The 23,966-nt window shown below is 37.6% G+C and overlaps 1 protein-coding gene across 2 annotated transcripts in view; it reads right to left on the reverse strand.

Moving 5' to 3' along the window:
- Positions 1-23,966, reverse strand: part of LOC150106601 (uncharacterized) — a 128,860-nt gene that overhangs the window by 33,422 nt on the left and 71,472 nt on the right. Inside the window, exons 1-2 of one of the 2 annotated variants that reach the window (XM_090392564.1) lie at positions 23,529-23,743; positions 6,734-7,076 (exon numbers count right to left, since the gene is read on the reverse strand). In XM_090392564.1, the coding sequence (XP_090248690.1) occupies positions 6,734-7,076; positions 23,529-23,556 (371 nt within the window). In that variant the 5' untranslated portion in view covers positions 23,557-23,743. Of the gene's footprint in view, positions 1-6,733; positions 7,077-23,528; positions 23,744-23,966 lie in introns of those variants that run through there. The other variant, XM_090392563.1, reaches the window with a different exon arrangement.

Consider the following 23,966-nt stretch of genomic DNA (forward strand, 5'->3'; position numbering starts at 1 on the left):
CCCTTATTCAGCCTTTTGATCTTTGGAATACATTCACACACACTGATGCTGTTAAATAGCTCTTTGTCAGTGCCCAAGAAGCATTTATTTCCTTATCACTCAACTCCTCATTCCTTACTATAGCTCCAAGCTCTCCCTAAGCTTTTCATAATCACAGCCTTGTAATCCTTTCCTCACAGAGATCTTCACAGAGGGAAATGTAACACCCCACTCACAATCACATTCTGTGATGAGATGATAAGATCTTAGACTCCTGATCCTCACATGCCCACCTTTACTTAAAATAGATAGTTATCTCTCAAGAACTTAAGAAATTAATTTTCCTTATTTCTAAATGTTTTCTCTTCATTCCAATCTATACTACCATAATTAAATCACCCATAATGATCATCCTCTCTTGTTCATTAACCCAAGTTGTTTATTCATTTCTTCATTACAACTCTCTACATTCCCTGGCATATAGCAACATTCAACTCAATATCACTTTCGGTCAATTGGGCAGAGTGGAGATGGATAGTTATTTGGGAGCTTGATTATATGAATGAAGTGCAATGTCCCAAAAAGGAAAGGTAATGAGTGGGATAACACAAGGTTCTGTTCTGGGACCACTGTTGTTTAACTTATATATCAATGATATAGTTCATGGTGTGTGAAAGGAGATATTCAGTTGTTTGATAATGATGCTAAATTAGGAAGATCGATGTCAAGAAGTTGTGATGCATTGTTATTACAAGAAGATTTGAATAGGCCAGGGGTGGGGAATCTTTGGCACACCAATGACTTTTTTTCTGGCACGCAACCCAGGGCTCACCTTAAAAATAATTAAATAAATAAATAAATACATATCCAGCATCTTCACTAAATCGTATATTTTAACTTAATAGAATATAATTTTATTAAGTACAGCAATACTAAATAAAAATGTAATAAAGAAACAGGCACTATCAACTGTTTTAGTAGTAATAAGAAAATGAAACAAACATCCTGTTTCCCAAGGCATCTATCTCAGCGATATATTGACATACATGTTTTGTCCTGTTCAGTTGTTGCATCATTCACCAGGCAGCCAGACGTGATATAACTCCTTTACCATCATTTTATTATTTTTTTTTCGTGTTTCATAAAGAATTTATGTTTTCCAAAGTGTGTGGATTTGGATTTAATTAAATAGTAAATCATTAAAATATGGATTGGAAGTATTTATTGTCAATTAATGTTTAATTTATTAGATATAAATGCAAATTTTCTGTTAACATTGCCATATCATCATCATCATCAGTGGTCCTAACAATCATTAAAGCACCCACGACTTTACAACTACATTACATTGCCATAAACATAAATTATTGTTAAAGCTATGTGAAATGCATTATCAATATTCAGGATAATGAAGTGTTATCTGCACGTACTTAGATGGCATGCGTACCCTTCTCTTTTATTGGCATGTGTGTGTATTTGTGTGTGTGTGTGTGTAGGTTGGCTTATAATTGTACTAATTTTTGGTGTTTGCATAAACTTAGTAGGTGTATGCAGAGAGTGATTATAATGAGATTTTCTGAGTTCAAATTATAATTTTTGTCAGTGTCTATACATCTCTGTCCACATTTTTACACACCATGATCCGATTTTCATTAAAGTTGGAAGCTGTATGAAGAAAGCAATTTTTTTTGTATGTACTTTGTGGTTGTACAACTTTGGTCATTCAGTTGTAGTTTACTTTTTTCCTTTTGCCTTTCACTTTATTTCCTTCTTGACTTCCTTTCTTTCTTCCTCCTTTTTTCTATTCATATTTATGCTATATATATATAACTATATCATTATCAGATATTTTTATTTGCTTCCTGCCCTTTACAGATTGTACAGAATGTCACAACGACCAGCAAAGAAACAGACATTCAAATGAAGAGAATATTAGAGAATTAGAATTTAAAGAAAACTGGACTGAAAGAATTGGTTTGATTAAGAAATGTAATAAAGCATTATGCATTTTATATTCCGAATCAGCTGTTTGTAGGACTTCTTCAGTAAAGAGACATTTCGAAACTTTTCATAAGAACTTAAGCAATAAAAGTGAGCAAGAACAAAGAGAATTAATTTCTCGTGAACTGAGCAAGACAAAAAAAATTCTGATACTTGGATGCAAATTTATTTCAAGCAGACCTAGTTCCAATTTAGTTGCTGCTAGTTTTGAGGTTTCAGAAGTTATTGTCCAACATGCAAAACCACTCAGGGATGGGGAGTATATTAAAGAAGCATGGCTAGAATGTGCTCCTTTTCCTTTTTGACAATCTTTCAGAAAAGGTAAAAATTATTCAGTGCATTAAAGATTTGTCTGTGAGTAGAAAAATAGTTAAGGATAGGATACTTAAGTTGGAAAGAAATACAGCAGAACAATTAACAAAAGATTTGACTTCATGTAAGTTATTTTCTATTTGTGTTGATGAGAGCACAGACATTACATCATCAGCTAGGCTAGCAATCTTTGCTTGATTTTGTAGGGTTGACGAAGTATGAGAAGAGATGATTAACCTTGTAACACTACCTGAGCATATCACTAGGGTTAAAATATGTAAAGCAGTTATGAACGAATTATCTCAGCAAATTGATATTTCAAAAGTGAGATCCGTCACAACAGATGGTGCACCCAGCATGATTGGTAAGGAAGCAGGATTTGTAAATCTGTGTGTGTAAAGCATGTTGGTCATCCACTGATAGGTTTTCATTGCATCATACATGAGGAAACTTTATGTGCAAAACTTGGCCTAAAGGAACTTCAAGAAGTGAAGCAAACAGTAACCAAGGTTGTTAATTACATTTCTATACTTGTTAGAAGATTTTTTCCACTTGGTTAGACTAATAAATAATTAAACTAATAAATTTAGTTTAATCCTTTATCCAAGTGTAAGCAAACAAAGTTTGCACCTGAAGTATCATCAGGACTGAAGCAACTCGTGGTAAAGGTGGACAAGCTCTCATCACTACTAGTCTTAGTATCTCCCATAATGCAAAGCACATTTCCTTGCGGACATGTATAATGCAATGCATTAAGGAAAGGGCCACTAACTACCCAGACCGGTTTCGACCTTTGAGGTCTCGTCAGTGGGAGCCAGACCCAGAGGTGGTGATACTAAGGTGGAAGCAATGGAGAAGTCATATTTACCTATACAAGTTGCTAAAAGGTGTCTCACCTTATTATTAAATTACTCTGGATTTAGAGAAAGATGTTGCAAATTTTTTTCTGCTTGGTTAGACTATAATAAATTTAGTTTAATCCTTTATCCTTTATCCAAGTGTAAGCAAACAACATTTATGCCTGAAGTATAACTTCAGGTATAACTCAAGTTTAATGTCAAGAAATGTAAATTTATGCATTTTGGGATAAATAGATTATAAGCTGTGTATCACATTGATGGCACTATACTCCAAGAAATAGATGAAGCTAGAGATTTAGGGGTGGTGATAGATAGAGAGTTAAAGTTCAGAGGACATATTGCTAAAGTTGCTAAATTAGTCCATAAGATTACTTGGCTAGTGAAGAACACATTAACAAGTAGAGATAAGGAAGTTGTAATTCCTCTTTATAAGGCCTTGATATGCCCACATCTGGATTACTGTGCTCAAGTCTGGTCCCCTGGGTTTCTTGGGGATGAGGAAGCAGTGGAGAGGATTCAAAGGCAAGTGGCCTGTGGAATTTTCCATGTGAAGATAGGGAACTTAACAGTAACTTAAATATGAGGGTGTGTGTGTGTGTGTGGATTGCAGAAGTTGGTTGATAAGAAAAAAAATATGAGATATCATATAAACATTTATGTTGCTTTAAGTTTTTTACAGGACTGATGCAGGGGAAATGTTTCAGTACTTGGCTAGAGGGGCCAGAACAAGGGATCATCCCTGGAAGTTGAATAAAGGAGTGGTCAGCAGGGATGTGAGGACTAGATTTTTTGCTTGGAGAGTGGTGAATAAGTGGAATGGGTTGCCAGAGTCAGTTGTGAGTGCTTTGTCTGTCAATGGGTTCAAGGAGAGGTATGATAGATTGTGTGGATAGATTGGGTCTCCTGCAATGAGTTTTCAGACTCCATGGAGGTGCCCGTATAATAATAATAATAATAATAATTTGCAAAATAATTTATATTATAAGCTAATTCTTTGAGGCATGCAAAAAAGCTGTGTGCTGCTACAATAATCTCTTCATCTGATGAAAATTTTCTTTCCAACCAAGAAAATTTTGAGTTTTGGAAATAGGAAGAAGTCAGATAGAGCCATATCAAGCATATATGGAGAATGTGGCAACAATTCAAAGCCAAGTTCATAAAGTTTGGCTACTACCACAATTGCAGATGTATGAGCTGGTACATTAGTATGGCATGTTTGTCATGTTGAAACAGCACCTCTTTTCTTGGTTGTTCATGCCTTTTCTTATGAATTTTTTCATGTAACTGTTGTAGAAGGTTAGCAGTTAGGGTAGTACTTTCCATTTATAGTTGGGCCCTTTGCAAGATAACCAATGATTATTATCACCTTAAAATCTCAGAAGATTGATAACATGACTTTGCTAGTAGATGGAACTGCCTGTGCCTTCTTTGGAGGTGGAGATAAGGGATGCTTGCATTCTTTTTATTGTTCTTTTGCCTCTGGCTTCTACTGGTGGATCCAAGTTGCATCAGTAATCACAAATCACCTCTAAAAATCAGATGGATTCTTTGTATGCTCCAGACATTTTCAAAATTTGACATTGAATCTGTTTTGTTTCCAGTGTTAACAAACATGGCACCTGCTTAGTGGACACTTTTGACATTCCCAATTCTTAGATTAGGTAGTGCACCTATTCAGTTGGGATGTCCATAGCCTCACCAATCTTACTTTAATTCATTGGTTTTTCAACCATAGCATGGTTTTTTCCAATAGTTTCATCATTTGTTGCTGTGGATAGTCATCCACTGTGAGGATCATCTTCCAAGTCTGCATGGTTAGCCTAGTGGCTATGCGCTTTGTAACCATATGCCTGGGGAAGGAGTGTCCTAAGTTCGATTCCTGCCGGCAACATGAGAAGCTTAAGGATCTTCCTCAGCCATAGCCAAGTTAGCCGGTCTTGGGAGTGGACAGCAGGGTTTTCCCCCCAGTTTATCTGGGGTTTTTCATCCTGCAAGCAGGCAAACCGGCCTCGTGAACACACACACACATGAATAGAGTCAGAAATACTTAAGACAATCCCTCCAGCCATAGGTCTGAATTATCAGCTATGCCGGTCCCGAGCCCAGATAAAAATGGGGGGGGGGGGAATTGAGGTGGTGCCATACCTCCCTGTAAAAAGGGCTAACAGCCGTTGAATCACCATAATACAAAATGAATGAATCTTCCAAGTTCTCTCTGCCATGTTGTTTAAATAGAGCTGCCCATGCTTTTGACCATCGGAAACAAAGAGACAGATTCTAAATTGTTATCAAAGTCTATTTTAATTTCAGTTGGACCTTGTTTTCAAAATATTTGATTCTTAATATTTTCTGTTTTTTTTTTTTTTTTTCTAAAGCACTCACACACTTCAATGAACTGCTGAACAAAAACTATTTGATCAATGAGAAATATTGAGAAGCAATCTCTACAGCATTGCACTACCATCTCCAAACATTTACATGAGTAGTAAAAATACACTAAGGTAAAAAAAAGCACACCTTTATGCATTCTCCATGTCCATACGTATCCATTAGAATGGAAACCAACATGTAATATAGTTTACTGTTTCATAGGACCACGTTTCTGTAGGACAATCCACAGTTTCTATTTGGCTTGGTCTATGTGCATGGATGATGTATATTCATGTTGTGTAGATGTAGCCTACAAACTTTTGTTCACAAAGATTTGTGGGCTACAGCTCTTCTGTGAAATTTCATGGTATGCAGCTGTCTACTTGTCATGGAAGCACTTGTGGTTACATATATCTTCAAACATAGATTGTCTTGGGTCTGATAATGAGACGAAGTAACTGGCCTTCTCAGAAGAGGCCGCTGGGCTTCCATTTCTTCTGAACACTGAAACTGTGAACTTGGAGATTCTTAACTGCTGTGCAATAGCACATAATTTCTCAAATGTGTTCGCTCCCCCCCCCCCCCCAAGATAACATTTCTAAAGGGGGAATGCTCAGTTCTTTTCATCTAGTTATCATTTGGCTGCAAGATAAAAATTACTTCAATGCAAACATCTTCTGTGTAGGCTAAAAAATATGCATATTGTATGAAAAATATGCATGATTACATTCATTTTCCTGCAATCAGAGTTATATCTTATGAATTTTAGTAGGATAGTGTATAAATTAACTCAATCAATACATGGTTGACATATCTTAAATTTTTTATCTCTCTATATGAAGGTCATGCAACTTTTTTTCACATAGAAAATTTCAAAATTTTATTATGGAATATCTTATATAGTTTACTTTCTGTTGTTAACATAAACAGTAGATGGAAAAGAGACAGAATTAGTATTATTTCAGGGCATCCATGGAGTGAGAAGAGTGCTAAAGATCAAACTTTCTATGAGAGCATATAAATGGATCAAACAGAGTGGTCCCATAAAAGAGATACAGACAGTGAGGAAATATTTTAAAGTTTTATTTTTAATTATTAGTTTAAATGATTACCTCTAGCTTAGAAATAAACCAGAGAAGTTTAATGGAGCCAAACTACTATACTTTTTTCCTTATAATAAAACTTCATGTAAAAAAAAAAAAAATACCTACATTTTCTGATTAAAAAGAAGCTCTTTATGTAGTTGCTGACGCTCCTCTGATTCTAGACAGGGATTTGGAGGTTTCTTTGGTAAAATTAAGCCATCATCAGTAAAATGTACTCCACTGGCACTAGATCCATTGAGGTGGTAAGATCTTCCCTTTCTGGAGTGCATGCCATCTTCAGGTGAAGACTCTGTTCTCAACATGTCTTCATCCCTGTATATCCTCATTTGTTCTTTTTCACCCAATGATCCCTCATCTCTTGGTTTCATATCTTCCACATCATCTTCTCCTTTATCTGAGTCACTGTAGTCCGGTTCTGGGACTGGAATTATAGATGGATGACGATAGTCTAAAATGCACAATGATATCATTATAATCTTAGTAACTAACAAAGAGACACATAATGATTATTGCAAAAGGTGGATATCAACACACATATTTTCTTAAATATAAAGAACTTAACATTATACTACATAGAAGTAACAATGTGCTGCAATATCCTCTACACTGAATTATTCATAGAAATAATTACAGTATTATTATTGTTATTATTATTATTATTACTATTCAGGACTTTCACAGAGCTGTAAGACATAGTGGGAGATCCTCTATAGTAGTGTTTTCCAAGGAGATATGCAAAAGGTCTTTGAGGACAAAAGGCATTTTTTTTTTTAATTTTGATTACTTTTTTTAACTTTTATATTTTTGATGCAGATAAGTGCAGGTCTCTTCCATAATTCATTTTTAATAATAACAAAAAATGTAAATGATGTTTTAAATAAAACATAGCTCTTGGTATGTATTGATTGACCTTTAGAGCAGCATCTGGTCGATGGCACCATTACATTCTAGCTGTGTGGTTCAAACTCTTTGTATTACATTCAAATAGTTCAAACCACCCTTTCAGAACTTCCCACGAAATTTTGGAATCATTTGTATCTTAAATTATAATGGCATCTATACATGTTTATTTGTGTCTGCATTCACAATTTGAATGAATAGATGTACAGGTTATATGCATGAAGTTCAGTTTTCTGTGCTTGTGGACCCTCAAAAAAAAAAAAAAATAATAATAATAAATAAAATAAAACGAACTGTCGTCTGGACGGGGAGACCCATCTATGGCTAAAAATAACAAATATAGAACCAGATTTCAGCAAACTAACTTCTCCCCAACAGAAATTGTTTAATTTGTCTTATTAAACTTTGTTTTATTATTTAAAATTTAAATTGCATAATTTTTGTTTCTTTTGTATGTATATTGGATTCATATAACTAAAATCTATTTAATAATTAAAAGTTGCTTCGCATCTTGCCGGCCTGGTTGGCCGAGTGGTTAGCATATCCACTCTCCAGCCAAACGGCTGCAGGTTCGAATTCTGCTGTGGGTATGGATGTTTGTGATTGTCTGTGAAAATCCTAGTGGTGGTGGTGGCGGGCGGTAGATGGCATTGGTGTAGTTGCAGTTCATTAGTTGGTGGATTGAGTGGTGTAGATATAGTTGTAAAGCAGGTGCCCTCCCTTGATGAATCTTCAGACTCCCTGGATTTGTCACATAATAATAATAATAATAATCTTTGTAATTTAATGTAACACAAATGTCCAAAGTAAATACTTTTATAATTATTTGTGTTTGAATGAAATATTATAATAACTTCTCCTAAATTGCCTTTGCATATCCTCTTGAGAGGGGTATGATGCTACTAAAATTTTAAAAGTTGTACACAGGTACTGAAAGTACCAACATACTTTCTGCTTTCCCACCTGCAAATTGCGAAACATTGCATGGCCAACCTGAAGTCTATTATAACACCCCTTAAATTCATTCACTATCTGCACTCTCACCATCCTATCAGGCAAAACATTCCGTGCTCCTACCACTCTTCATGCAACAAAAAAGCCTACTTATGACCTTCTTATTCACTACTCTTTTTGCATCAACCTCATACCAAAATGCCCTCTGTCTGTCGCCATAACCAAAGTTCCACAGTTCTGGTGACCACTGAGCACAGTATTGGAGATTTAGTCATATACAATGGGACTATCACCCTCTTATCTCTGCTGACCAATGTCCTCTATTAAAGCAATTCTCTAGGCTGGCTTGCAATATGTCCCTTGATCTTCAAATTTTTTTTTCACCATCGCCCTTTTTAAGGTCCACTAATTCATTCACTTTCAGAATAGCTCTATCAAGAAAGAGAGTTTGTATACAACCTGTCATCTGTGGACAGTTGACAGGTTGTATACACCAAACTTCAAAATCTGACATTTTTACTGTGTTAAAAATATTCCCATTAATTTTCCCACATTTCCAGTTCATTCAAATCCTCCTGAAGAGCCACACCAGCACTTTTACTGATAACCCTTTTAAGCTTCATATCATCTGCAAACAACTGAATATTTCTTTGTGATCCGGGGACAATATTATCAACATAAAGGACAAACAGTAATGGTACTGAGCCCTATGGAACTTTCCCAATACACAACTCTCTAGTATCTATTAGAATGCCAACAGCCAAGTTCTATAAACTGATCTTGAAACCAATACATTGTAACTTAAATATCAACTTATCATATGGCACCCTGTCAAATGCCTTCACAAAATCCAGAAAAATGACAGTATAGGTCTTTTCCTAATCAAATGCTATTGTTATTTTATTACAAAAGGTAACCCAATTACTAAAACCATAGTTACCCAATCCATGCTGACTTTCATACATCATATTACCCTTATCTGCTCAATTCTATTCAAAGTACTTTCCAATTTTTCCAAAATTTTAATTAGCCACAGAAGTAATACAAACTGTTCTCCAAAGTTGGATACCACATCTCTACTTTCATCCACATGCAATGATATTATCTTACTTTTCCCACCACTCCTTTGGAACTCAACCAGTTCATTAAACAGTCAGTTCAATATATGGTCAGTTGCATAACATATTCCCATAAATGTGGTGAAGTCTAACCCAATCCTACTGCCTTACTTTCATCTAGAATGTTCAGTGTTTTAAATACATCTTCTTCATTCAGTTCTAATCCTTCAATCCTCCCTATCCCTCTATAAATAAAACCTACTTCACCATGATGAAACATTCTAATTAAGTGAACATCAAACATCTCTACTACATCATCTGTTTCTTCACCACAACTGCTATCTCCATCTAGAAAAGGCATTCATATACAATAATTTCTCCTCTTACTAGAATAATACTGGATTCTCCTTGGATTGCAGTTCAGTCTCCTCTTGTCTTCTAATTTTTCCCTCCTTACTACATTAGTCACTTTCGTAGCTTGAGCCTTATATTCCTCATGCAACAGGTCTCTGCCACTCTCTCTCTCTCTCACACACACACGAGCCAAAAATATTATGACCACCTACCTAGTAGCAAGTTTGGTCTCTTTTAGCTGAGATAACAGCTTGTCCACATCCTGAGGTATTTTGGACTAACTAGACAGAATAATGTCCCACAGGTAATTTATTATAATAAATAATAAATGCGGAAGTATCAGAAAGGAAAAAAATTGTGTATATTTATAAGGCAGGTGAAATAAAAGATACCAGCTTGGATAGTACAATGGATGAGAGAATTTGAAGGAAACAGAGACCAGAGAAATCAAACAGCAACTGCAGATGAAAATATAAATATTATATATATACACTTTTTTCCATAATCTTTTTTTTCATCTACAGTTGTTGTTTGATTTCTCTGGTCTCTGTTTCCTTCAAATTCTTTCATCCATTGTACTGTCCAAGCTGGTATCTTTTATTTCACCTGCCTTATAAATCTAAACAAATTTCCTCCTCTCTGATACTTCTGCATTTATTATTTATTATAATAAATGACCTCTGGGATATTATTCTGTCTAGTCGGTTGAAATAACTCACAGAGTCAATGCCAAGATGGAGACAAGCTGTTATCATAGCTAAAAGAGAACCAACATACTACTACTAGGTAGGTGGTCATAATGTTTTGGCTCATGAGTGTATAGTTAGTTTCACATGATGATACAATGGCCGTGAGTCCCTTTTACGGGAAGGTACGGCACCATCTTAATCCCCCCAAATTTTATCCAGGCTTGGGACCAGCAAAGCTGATGAATCAGGCTTATGGCTGGGTCAGTATTCCTGACTGTAATCCATGTGTGTTCACGGGGCCAGTTTGCCTGCTTGCGGGATGAAAAACCCCAGATAAACTAGTGGAAAAAACCCTGCTGTCCAAGCCCAAGACTGGCTAACTTGGCTATGGCTGAGAAAGATTCTTAAGCTCCTCACATCGTCGACGGGAATCGAACCTGGGACGCTCCTTCTCCAGGCATATGGTTGCGAAGTGCAAAACCACTAGGCTAACCGCACGGACATGAGTGTATATATATATATACACACGCACATATATATATATATATATATATATATATATATATATATATATATATATATATATATATATATATATATATATATATATATATATATATATATATATATATATATATATATATATATATATATATATCAGTATTATTTCTGGGCCTATATATATATACATACACATATGTGCATGTGTGTGTATATATATATATATATATATCAGTATTATTTCTGGGCCTATATATATATATATACACATATGTGCATGTGTGTGTATATATATATATATATATATATATATATCAGTATTATTTCTGGGCCTTTATGAGATCCCTGAACTAACTATGAGAGGTTCATTTCTATTCTACCTACTTTGTCAACTCATTATAAAAATTCACCTCACTCTGTTGCTCTCAAACACTCTTCTTCTTGTTATTATTAGTAGTAGTATTGTCATCATTAGATCCTGGGAGTCCAAAGACTTATTATAGGAGGTACTACTGTCTCTGCACTCCACCACACTTTTACCCAAGAGAGTGTGGTGAGTGCAGAGACAGTGGGACCTCTCATTCCAATCACCCACCACTCTCAACACAAAAATCTTCTCATTTCTCTGCTCACACCCTCCTTATTACAGCTTGCAGGGATGGTCTGTTGTCCTCCTTTTGTCTCATCTGCAGTCTATGAAAAATGTCATCCACATTAATCTAGAAATAATCCCCATACCAACTTATATGTCTCAATCATTTCCTCCTCATCCTATCAACTAAATTCTGCAAATTGCAATCCTTCAATAGGTCGTCACACTCAACATTCTAGAGACCAGAAACCACCTTAGTTGTCTCTTGACCTTTTTAACAATTCTTCATACTTTTAAAAAACTAATTCTTATACAATAGAAGCATAACATTCTTATTTTTACACATGAGTGTCCTTCAGGCAATTGCCATAATCCTCTCTCTCTGAAACTCACACAATTTTAGCAATGTGCCCCTGAAATTTTAGGTAAATCCTTGTCTACTATCACCCCCCCCCCCAACTGCTTACTCTGCATTACATCTGTGCTTCCCAAATTTTAAAACCTTATACTTTGCAACACTGAAATGGAACAGTACTTACTTGCCCATTCATTCGGTCTGCTCTGATCCTCAAAGTTCTTTCAAACCTTGCATCATCTGCAAACAACTGCATGTCACTGCATACCCTGCACATATCCGTGGGACACACTACTGGTAACTTTCCTCTACTTGGATATTGCTCCCCCACAACAACAACCTCCATGACATCAACATATTCATTGTGGGATGTCTTGGATAACAGTAGAACTGCAACCAGCAAAGGTGGCTATTCAGCAGAAAGGCAAGAATATGGGATGCAATACATTTGAGGCTGTATAGTGTGAGATAAAGGTCAGCAAGATAAAATATATAGTAGACTGTTACTATAGGCCAGAAGATGCAAAGGACGAGCACTGAAAATTATTGCAGTGAGTGAAGAATAAATATTATGGGGAAAAGGAAATGGAATTTATGAGCCACTAAGAGATAATCACCTGAAATAGCATATGATGAAGAGGACCCAAGGTTTAAGAGTGTTGGGTCTGGTTTGAGCACTAGAGAATTTTGTCAATAACCAATGTAGGCAACTTACATCTGCCTGGGGAATAAGAGGTAAATAAACCATGTGGAATTTTTAGTTAAAATGGAGGATATGTTATACTTATGTTTTGTTTAAAGACAGGAGCAAGTCTATGAATAATAAGTAACTAACTTTTATTAGTGAATATTTTGTCTTATCACCAAAGCATCTTCAAAGGCACAAGAATATGAGATATGCATATGGATGCAGGCACAGAAAAGCAAATGCAAACTGGATACCGTGACCCTACAATCCTAGCTGGTGCCCTCTATAGGTGCAGTATGAAAGACTGTCTTTGAATTCAGCCACAGATCTACAATGTTCTCCTAACACCAATAACTATGGCTGCCTCATTTTCATTTCCCTATTCATCCATAAATGGATGAATAGGGAATTAAGCAGAAATTGCAGAAGAAGAGAAGAGAAGATTATGGAGAAAATATAAACTTGGAAGATGTGAACAGTTACATGAAATCTATAAAGTGCAGGCAAGAAGAGCGACAAGTATAACAAGAAAGATGAAATTAAATTATGAGAGGAGACTAGCAAAACAGGCTAAGAAACATCCCAGAGAGTTTTTCTCTTATGCAGCTAGCAAGAGAAGGAATGATTATGGGAAGATAACACTGCTGGATAGAGATGGTACAAGAGTGACCAAGGAAGAAGTTATTGTGGAGTTGTTCAATGATCATTTCGCTAAGGTTTTTCATATGTAATGATAATGATACTATTTTAAGGAAACAGGAAGTTGAGGAATCAATACTTCAATCTAGTTCCTTGAAGGTGAATGAGATAGAAGTCTATGATTGTTTAAGTCATCTTGATGTGAATAAGGCTATTGGACTGGATGGAATTTCACTGTGTTATCAAAGAATGCACTAAGGAACTGACACTTCCATTGACTCGGTTGTTTAATGACAGTCTAGTGTCCTCAACAATCCCTAATGAGGTGGAAAGAGGGCAAGATTATTCCATTGCATAAAGGTGGAAGCAAAAACAGATGTTTCAAATTACAGTCCAGTTTGCATTTCTGGAGAGATTGGTTAGGAATAGAATACAGTATTGGGGTAGAAAAAAAGAGGATTCTGTATAGAGGTCAACATGGGTTTGTTAAAGGGAGGTCTTGTTTTAAAAATTTACTTACATTTTATAATAAAGTGACTACAGCTCTGGATAGGAATGATTCGTATACAGTGATACTTCTGGATTTTACAAAGGCCTTTGACAGGCTACCACATAATAAACTGGTGTATAAGTTATGGTTGAATGGATAGCAAACTGGCTTTCTAATCGATATCAAACGGTGGTGTATAGGGGTGCCATGTCCCTCAGGAGGAGAGTTACTGGTAGAGTCCCACAGGATTCTGTTCTAGGACCACTGCTGTTTAATTTGTTATTATTATTATTACAGGTATCTCCATGGAGTCAGTAGACTCATCACGGGAGACCCAAACTAGCAAAACAATATCTGTCATATCTCTTCTTGAATTCATTTACAGATGAAGAGCTCACAACTAAGTCAGGCAATGAATTCCACTCATTCACCACCCTCCAGGCAAAAAACCTTGTTCTGACACCTTTGTTAACCACACTCTTCTTTAATTTCCAGAGATGACCTCTTGTTCTTCCATCACTATCACACAGCTGAAACATTTCCCCTGCATCAATCCTATAAAAACCTTTCAGTAATTTAAATGTTTCTATCATACCCCCCCCTCTTCTTTGCCTATCAACAAATCTCTGCAATTCACAAGCTCTCAATCTATCAATGTAGGGAGCATTTTTTACATCACTCACCAACTTGGTCACTCTTCTCTGAACCCTCTCCACAGCCTCCTCATCTCCAAGGAATCCAGGTGACCAGACCTGAGCACAGTAATCCAAATGTGGAAGTATCAACGCTTTATAAAGGGGAATTTGTTAATGATATTGTGAGCTGTCTACAATCTGATATTCAGCTGTTTGCAGATGAGACACTAAGTGAGAAAAGTTATTAGGAATGATGCAGATGCACTGGTGCTTCAGACCAATTTCAATAAAGTGGCTATGTGGGCTAACAAGTGCAGAGATATATCAATGTAACACCAGTAAATGTAAGATTTTTACACTTTCGATCTCAAAAAAGTAAAGCTGTGTATTATATTGGAAATGTTGTATTACAGGAAGTGGAGGAAGCAAGTATGTTGGTTAATAATGAATTGAAGTTCAAAGAACATATTGCAAAGGTGATAAAAACAGCAAAGAGAAATTATTCACTAGGTACATGCCTGCACCCTCTTAAACTACTACTACTATTATTTGGCAATATTATAATTGTGAGGAAGGTCTAACATTCACATAACATATTTTTCAAGATAATTGAATTCAGAAACTCAAAGCCTTTCTTTAACTGGTTCCCAAGTTAGTTGATCTCTGACATGGGCAAACGGGTTTCTTCTCCTAGAAACTTGGGTTTTTCATAAAATTTCGTAGTAAAGTTTCTAATTTCAATGGAAAGTCAAGAATGATGAACGCACTAATATTAATAGTGTTCTTCATTCCCAATTGCTTCCTAAAAGCTGAATCTAAACACAATAGCATGCAACAATTTTTTTTTTTTTTTTAATTTATTGCCTCCACACAAAACGATCTTGATAGATTTCCCTTACTTAAAGCTCCTTTTGTTATGTTTTGGTTATGGTCCCTCAGTTTCCAAAAGTCAGATACGGCTAAAATGACCTCACCAACTCTTTGCAGAGGAATAAAAGCCATTTGCGTATTTATTTATTTATGGCTTAATATATTTAGAATTAAACCAAAGTTGCAATAATACTAATACTACTACTACTAATAATAATAATACACTGAAGTGCCATTGAATTATGGATAGGAGTCGCTATGCAAATTTTGTACCACAACTCCAGAATTTGTGCGGATGTGTAGCAGTACTTAGTTGTGGTTATACTTAGTTGTCAGCGTTGGCTACTCCAAGCATTTATTGTGAGAAGCATAATAGGAAAGGCACGGGATTTATGTGCGTTTGACAGAGGACATATCATAGATGCCTGCGGATGGTCACTCGATATCTGAAACTGTCAATGAGCTTGGATTTTCTCGTGTGACAGTTTCAAAAGTGTTCTGGGAATATGAAAATTTGTTGAGCTTGAATGATCGTGGGCTTCACCTTCTGACTTGCATCGTATGGACCAATAGGGGCCAGGCATTTTCCCAAATCACCTCCCATCTGAATAAGGGTTTCAGCCGGAAAGTCAATTCAACGACCTTGTAACATTCACTTCACCGTCTCGGGTTCAGTCCCACTTCTAACAGCATGACACAGGGCTGAACTCTTTGCCTGGGTTAAAGAATATCGAAACTGGACGATTGAAAATTGGCAATGTATAGCCTGAAGTGATGAATCGTGATTTAAACTTCACAGCGCTGATGAGAGACTGAGGACATTGCGCCAACCCCATGAAGCCATGTATCCTGCATGTCAGGTTGGAATTGTACAAGCTTGTGGTGGCTCAGTGATAGCCTGGGTGTCTTCAGTTGGAAATCTTTGGGACGTGGTCTACCAGCAAGACAACTGTTCATCTCACAGGTCCAAGCAGGCTACTGCTTGGGTCCAGGAGCATTCTGTTGACTTTGAAACAATGACATGGCCACCTAGAAGACCTGATTTAAATCCCATCAAAAATCTTTGGGATATTTCAAGCAGGGTGTTCAAGGCCCATGTTCCATCACTGCCGAACTTTAGCAAATTGTGGACAGCTCAGGACGGCACAGTGGTGTCGCCGGAGGCAGACCCTCCCCCAGGTACGCCACTGTGGCGTCCAGAGCTGTCCACAATTCGCTAAAGATAGACATAATTTTATTTTTCGGCGATTATTTTATTTATTTATTATTATTCTTATTATTCCTGATACCTCCAAGGAGTCCAAAGACTCATCACGGGAGGACACCTACAACTGTCTCAACCACTACACCAAACATCCACCACGAATCATCTCCATCAATGCCATCTAGCACCCACCACCACCACCACCACAACTAATATTTTTTGTCTGTAAATTGCGTGTGTTCTGAAGGGCCGATTTGTCTGTATGCGGGATGAAAAACCTGAGTTTCCAGGAAAAAAAACCCTGCTACCTCCGTATGAGATCGGCTAACTCACCTTCGATTGAAATTGTCCAGATAAAGATTCCTCCCGACGAGAATCGAACTTAGGCCTATTCCAATCGAAGGGCACAATGTACCGTCATTCTTCCAATTGCGCTACGGAGGCGCTAATGTTAACTTAGTAATTTTATTACTTAATTAATAATTAGTACTTACGAAATATACTTACAACTAAAATAAACATACTGTTTTAATTTATTTCCCTACATCGTTTTGAATTTTTGTAGTATTTTTGGTGTGTATTGAGAGGGGCGACAAACTCAGGAATTGCCCCGGATGACAAAAGCTATAGCTATGTCACTGGGACGCCACATCTGTGAAACATTTCGCCAAGCTTGTGGAGTCCTTGCCTCATCGTGTGGTGGCCGTTAGCAGAGCCAGAGAAGGGGGGATGGGAGGGGGGGAGTCCAACGCATTACTAGGTGGCTATCCCTAATTCAATGGCACTTCAGTGTAATAATAATAAGTGGTGTTGTTGTTACACGGGCATCTCGACAGAGTCCAAGGACTCATTGCGGGATGAACATACTAACCATTATTTACACTCCTTGAACTCATTCACTGAGAAAGTGCCCTCAATCCATTCTGACAATCCAATGCACTCACTCACACTCTCCAAGAAAAAATAATCAGTCCTCACGCCCCCCCCCCTTGCTAACCACATTTTTACATAATTTCTAGAGGTTGAGTCCAAATGTGGTTTATATCCAAGACAGTTATTGAGGTAATATGCTGCTCCCAAAATTCACGAAATATAAAATATTTAAATAATAATTTTAATAATAAAAAAAAAATGGTGTTTTTATGGCTGAGATATAATTTTGATGTTTTCTGCCATCCTCCAACTTTGCCGCTCCCTTATAGGCATTGCCTTAGTTGCTGATTGGGTTGTGTGGGGCTGGCCATCTCGGGGGGTGCAGTGGGTGCAATGCACCCGGACCCCACGATCGAGTGGGCACAGTCGGTACACATTTGAGGAAACGTATTATATTTTGAATGTTTTTTTTTTTTTTTCCCCGTTTTCCTGTGCCAAAATCATTTGCAGGTAAGAGTTTATTTCGAATCCTTTAATTTTTAACTTTGAAAAATATTTTAGGGCCCCAAAAGATTTCTTGCACCCGGGCTCCTTTATAGAGAAGGCCGGTCCTGGTTGCACCCCTGGTCTTACCAAAGTTTTGTAAAGTGGGGGAATGCCTTCCATTTTTCTTTTATTTTCTTCTATTTTTTTTCCCCTCCATAAATTAGTGTTATCTACAACACTGCGGTTTTCTGATACAATGAAAACTAGCTTAGCAATGTGGTCCCTAAACTTTAACTCGTTGTACACTATAATCCCCAGGGCTCTATAGCGTCATTAGTAATTTTCAACTCCAAGTAACTAGATCCACCCCAAAATCATTAATATACAAGATAAACAACAGTGACCTCATGTACAGATCACTGTTTTACACACTCGTCACCTTCCTTTTTAGGTTCAGCACCTCCATAATATCCCTTTCTGATACCTGCCAGTGAGCTACTCTCCTATCCATGTCACAAGTTTATTTTTCATATCCACTCATTCAAGTTTGTATAAAAAAACTTCGCGTGTGTAATTCTGTCAAATGCCTTTCAAAACCTAGACATATCATGGTATATCTATTCCCCTTATCCAACCCTGCTGCCATTCTGTTATAGAACGCAGATTGCTAAAGCAACACCTTTTCTGCAAAATTAAGAGTTCTGTCGAATGACTCATTTATTTCAAACATTTAGCAAATCACACACGCAGAACGTTGCTGCCTTGATGGGTGAAGCATAAATGCTTTTCATATTCCCCTTTGTCTGAGGGGGAGTTCTTTGAGTGGAGAGTTATTGAGCGTTAAGCTCGCCCAGGAAGGGCAGTGAGATTAGCTGTGGTCAGCTGAGCATAAAATTGACTTGGGTCTTTTGTATTTGTAGAATTCTGTTTCATTGTAGTCTGAAGCTTGCTTGATCAGTGGGTTTGGATGATTGTCTTGGTGAAGAACTTTGCTGCTAGATCAGAGGAGGGATGCGATGTAGGGAGTGTTGACTTCTCGGCGAATCTGGGAGTTTCTTATAAACCATGGGTCATCCAGAATCATTATCAGGCATTTGTTCTGTATCCTCTGCAGTTTTTAAATATTTGTATTCGAGGTGTGGCTCCATGTAGGAGATGCGTACATGATGACTGGACATATTACCATCTTGTATATGAGTAGTTTGTTCTGGATATCCAGTTTACTTCTTCTGTTGATCATGGAGTAGAGCTGGGCGATTGCTTTGGATGTCTTTGAGCTATGTATTTTATATGATTGGTGAATTGGAGTTTTTTGTCAAACACGACACCGAGGTATTTGACTTCGTTCTGCCATGGGACCTCGACACCTAGCAGGTGTATGTTTTCCTTGATCTGAAACTTTTTTTTGGTGAACAGGATGGCTGAACTCTTCGGTGGGTTTGTTTGGATCCTCCAATCCATCAGCCATTTCTCCAATGTGTGAATACTGTTTTGGAGTCTTTTGATAACTAGTTTGGGACTGAGAGATCTTGCTAATAAAGCAGTATCATCCACATATAATGTTGTGATTGTTGAACTTGGATTTTGTGGAATATCAGCCATGTAGATAGAAAACAGCAGGGAAGCCAGAAGAGAACCCTGTGGCACACCTGCCAGGATCTTGTGCCTGGTTGATACGGTTTCATTTATTTTTACTTGCATGAATCTGTCTTTAAAGTAACTATCTATGATTTTTATTAGATTAGTTAGCATGTTAAATTTGATGAGTTTGTAGAGAAGACCCTGGTGCCACACCTTGTCAAAAGGCTTCACAGCGTCTATAAAGACCGCAGCAGTGTGGAGGTTCCAGTTGAAACCTGTGATGATAAATTCAACCAGTCGGTGTATCTGATGTGTGGTGCTATGGTTTTTTTTCTGAATCCAAACTGCTCATTAGAGATAATACCTAGTTTATCTGTTGTTGATTGAAGCCTTGTAAGGAAGACCTTTTCTGCAACCTTACCTAGGCTGGACAGTAGGCTGATAGGTCTGTAGCTTTCGGGGAGTTGACGGTTTTTTACAATCTTTTTGATTGGTGCAGTGTCAGCCGTTTTCCATGTTAAGGGAAAATATTTGAATCTGATTATTGCATTGATAATATTGACTAGGTGCACAAGGCTTTTCTGGGGAGTAATTTGATTGTTCTGTTTGTGATTCCATCCAAACCTGGAGCCTTGTTGTTATTCAAGTGGGTTATGATATTTATAACTTCTGCTGGAGAGGTGGGTGTAATGGGTTCTGCCTTCTCCTTTTGTTCTGTTATAACCTGCCTGACTCTGCAGTGAATCTTGTAGATTAGACTGATGTTTAAATTCTCGTAAGAGGGGTTACACTGAGTTTCCAAATTGTCAACCAAAGCTTCTGCTTTTTCTTGGTCAGTGTGAGCTGCTCCTTTCTTGGTCTGAATTTGGAGTATGAGTTGCCTTTTAGTGCAGAGGATTCTCAAGAATTACCAGATGGAGTTATCCTCTGGTTCAGATTGTTCAGTTTGATTTCCCAATCTTGATTTCGATGTTTTTGTAGAGCTTCCCGGACTTGCTATTTAAATTATTCAGAGTTGTTTTATCTTGTGGGGCTTTTGTGTTATGGTACCTCTTTCTGGCTCTGTTTTTCAGCCTGATCAGGTCCATAATTTCCTCGGGGATCCAACCACTGGAATGAAAAACTGTGGTTTGTGTGACTGAAGTTAGTGCTTTTTTAATTTGGTAAGTGAGGATGTTGACAACTATATCTATCTCCTCTTTGTTATGGATAATGGATGTTGGGCCAATGTGGTCTGAGAGAGTTTTGGAGAGCTTTTCCCATGATATAAAGGAGTGTGGAGGAGAGAATTGTTCTTGTATACCGAGCTTCAGCAGAATGGGGTTGTGATCAAATGATAATTTGTTTAGCGTTTCCAGTTGGTATTGGTATCTAATGTTTCTAAGGACTGCGATGTCCAGTACGTCTGCTCTTCCATTTGGACTGTGATGAGTGGGCTCTGTGGGTCTGGCTATAACAATAGAATTTTGCGTTGAGTAATGGTTTAGGGTGCTGCCTTTGTCATTGATCGTGGAGCTATACCAAGCTGTATGCTTGGCATTGAAATCTTTAGCCATGATGATGAAGTCTGTGGAGCTGAGAATGGAGTCCAAGTCAGATACCAGTAATGGAATGCTGGGTGGGTTGTATACTGCATAGATTTTGATACTGCCAGCATTGTTTGTATGGACTTCAACGCCTGTTATCTCTAGGTTCTTGGTTTGTGGATTGGTCAATACATTGTGGCTTATGCAGTTTTTAATGAATATGGCTGTGCCTCCTCCATTGGCAGTGAGTCTGTCTGTTTTGTACATTGCATAGTTCCGTAATTTAGGGTTATTAGCTGGTCTGAGATGTGTTTCATTTACTAGAATTATATCAGGAGTATATTATTATTATTATTCCTGATACCTCCAAGGAGTCTGAAGACTCATCGCGGGAGGACACCTACAACTGTTTCAACCACTACACCGAACCTCTACTACGAATCATCTCCATCAACGCCATGTACCGCCCACCTCCACAACTAGTATTTTTTGTCTGTAAATTGTGTGTGTTCTGAAGGGCCGATTTGTCTGTATGCGGGATGAAAAACCGGAGTTTCCGGGAGAAAAAAACCCTACTACCTCCGAATGAGATCGGCTAACTCACCTTCGATTGAAATCATCCAGATAAAGATTCCTCTCGTCGCAACAAGAATCGAACTTAGACCTATTCCAATCGAAGGGCACAATGTACCGTCGTTCTTCCAATTGCGCTACGGAGGCACTTCTGTCAGTGAACTCTTGTAGTTCAAGGATTTTGCTGTTCAATCCATTTGCATTCCATGCTGTTATGGTAAGGGAGTTAGGCTTATATTTCCTATTGCTCATGATTGAGGGCTGTCAGAATGGAATGGGTACCTTGAAGAAATTTCTTCATGGAGGATGGTGTAGGATTTGTTTTGCTGAATTCCTGAAGCATGGTAGTTAATGATGCAGTTAGAACTGATGTAAGGTTTGTAAATTCATTGCCGGAAGTATTTTTGGATCGTGCAGCCTTGACATGTGTTTGGGTCTGGTTTCAGGTTGATTTCCTTTCTGAGCTGTCAAAGTGGAGGTTATTCAAACTGGATGGCGATCTGCACAGTTGCCCAGGGTGTCACTACTGGGTGATGGATGAGCGGTTTTGGTGAGACCCCCCCCGTTCTTTGGGTGTGTGTGCTATGCATCCTTTATAATTGGCAGGGTGAGGACCTCCGCAGTTTGCGCACTTAGCTGGCTTGGTGCATATGATGGTCTGGTGGCCTTCACCACATTTTAAGCACCTGAAGTTGGCCCGGCATAGCTTTTGGGCATGCCGAAACCGCTGACATCTGTGGTACTGTCCTGCTGACGCTCTCTTTCTTAGAGGTTCCGTAGTAATTCTGAGGCTGCAGACAGCAGTCAGCTCATATATTTTCTTCTGGGTGTTATCAATCTCCACGAGTACTAAAGGCATTGGCCTTTTATCAGACCTGAGCATCCTACTTACTTTGATTGGGTCAGGCTCTGGTTGCTTAAATCAGCTGAGATTTCTTCTGGAGTGATTCCTTTTGTGACTCCATGTATTATGACCTTTAAGGTCTTTTCACTCGGTAAAGCAAATGTATGGTAAGGAAGATTTTTGGTGTCCAGTAGCCTTGTCATCTGCCTGTAGTCAGTGACAGTGGCTGGCTGGATTTTGACTCCCTCATCTGAGTTTTTTCCCCAGGAGTATGTGATGTCTCCCTGAGAGCTGATATGACAGAAATCCATTTCTCCTTGTCCCGTAGAATAACTGGGGGGTGTGGGACCTTCTCTGAGTTTTTCGGCACGTCCTGTGTGGGTGAGTCATCCTCCATAAGATAGTCTGTTGTTCTTCTCCATTTGTTGGAGTGCTTTTCTTGTGAGTTGTTATGATGGGGGTTTTTAGATGGTGAAACAGTTATGAATTCCCCTTGGGTTTCTTCATCCTCTACTTCTGGATCATTTGTTTGGGCGTACAGGTTTAAATAACTCGGCCAGTCAGTCTCAAACTTTGCCATGATAAGTTTTAAAACTTCTAACGACTCCTTGTTTAGAGTCTTAATCTGTTCCTTGATACCTTCCATACCAATCGGGAGTATTCTGGAGTTATGTAAGGGCTACGAAAAAATCCCCCCAACAACGTGGGGTAGTGAGCCTACGATTCAGTTGCTTTTAGTAATTAATCAACAATGGCGATTCTAACGGCAGTTTAGCCTATCGAATCGCCCAATTACAGTCCACTTATATGTGATCTTAACTTGCTGTTCTTGTATATAATTTAAAAACTATAATCGCGTCTCTGTTAGTTAATCTAGCAGCTACACTACAAAACCAGAGTTTCACATCATACTTGCATTACAGTAGTAGTCGACTTTAAATATCATCGATCATTCACCTCCTAATCACATGGAAACTCCCCTCCGCAAATCACACACATACATGTATTGGTAGCACACTTCTACGCGTAACGCATATAGGCCCATACAGCAAATACAAAATACAGAATCAATATTTACAGTAACTTACCGGAATATGTATGCGTTTTAAAATCCATTCGCTGAAAATACTTATATTTTTCTTAAGACTAGAATCAAACTGAAGTAGTTAATGAATATTTTTGAATTAAACAAACACTTCCAACATGATAACTGCAATAAATCGACCAAGTTTGAGGAATGCGGAGGCAAGCAAACTGGACAAACTAAGAAATAAATTTTTGCCTTTCATTTTTTTTTTTTTTTTTTTTTTTGGATGTTTATACAGTAACCGGACTTTGTTTATTTAACGAACATTTATTCAAGATTGACTTCAATATCATTAACGCATTGTGAGATTCACGCACGCACATCACAGGACAGTGGCACACAAAATGGTAAACAAATTGTATGTGTAATTGAAATTTTTACATCTGAAAGTTTAAGATTCGATTAACAATAATTATTATTAGAAATTATTATTTATCGT

The sequence above is a fragment of the Typopeltis vanoorti genome, chromosome 5, assembly GCF_054136105.1.
Source record: "Typopeltis vanoorti isolate ZY-2024b chromosome 5, IOZ_Tvanoo_1.0, whole genome shotgun sequence".
Classification (NCBI taxonomy): Eukaryota; Metazoa; Arthropoda; class Arachnida; order Uropygi; family Thelyphonidae; genus Typopeltis; species Typopeltis vanoorti.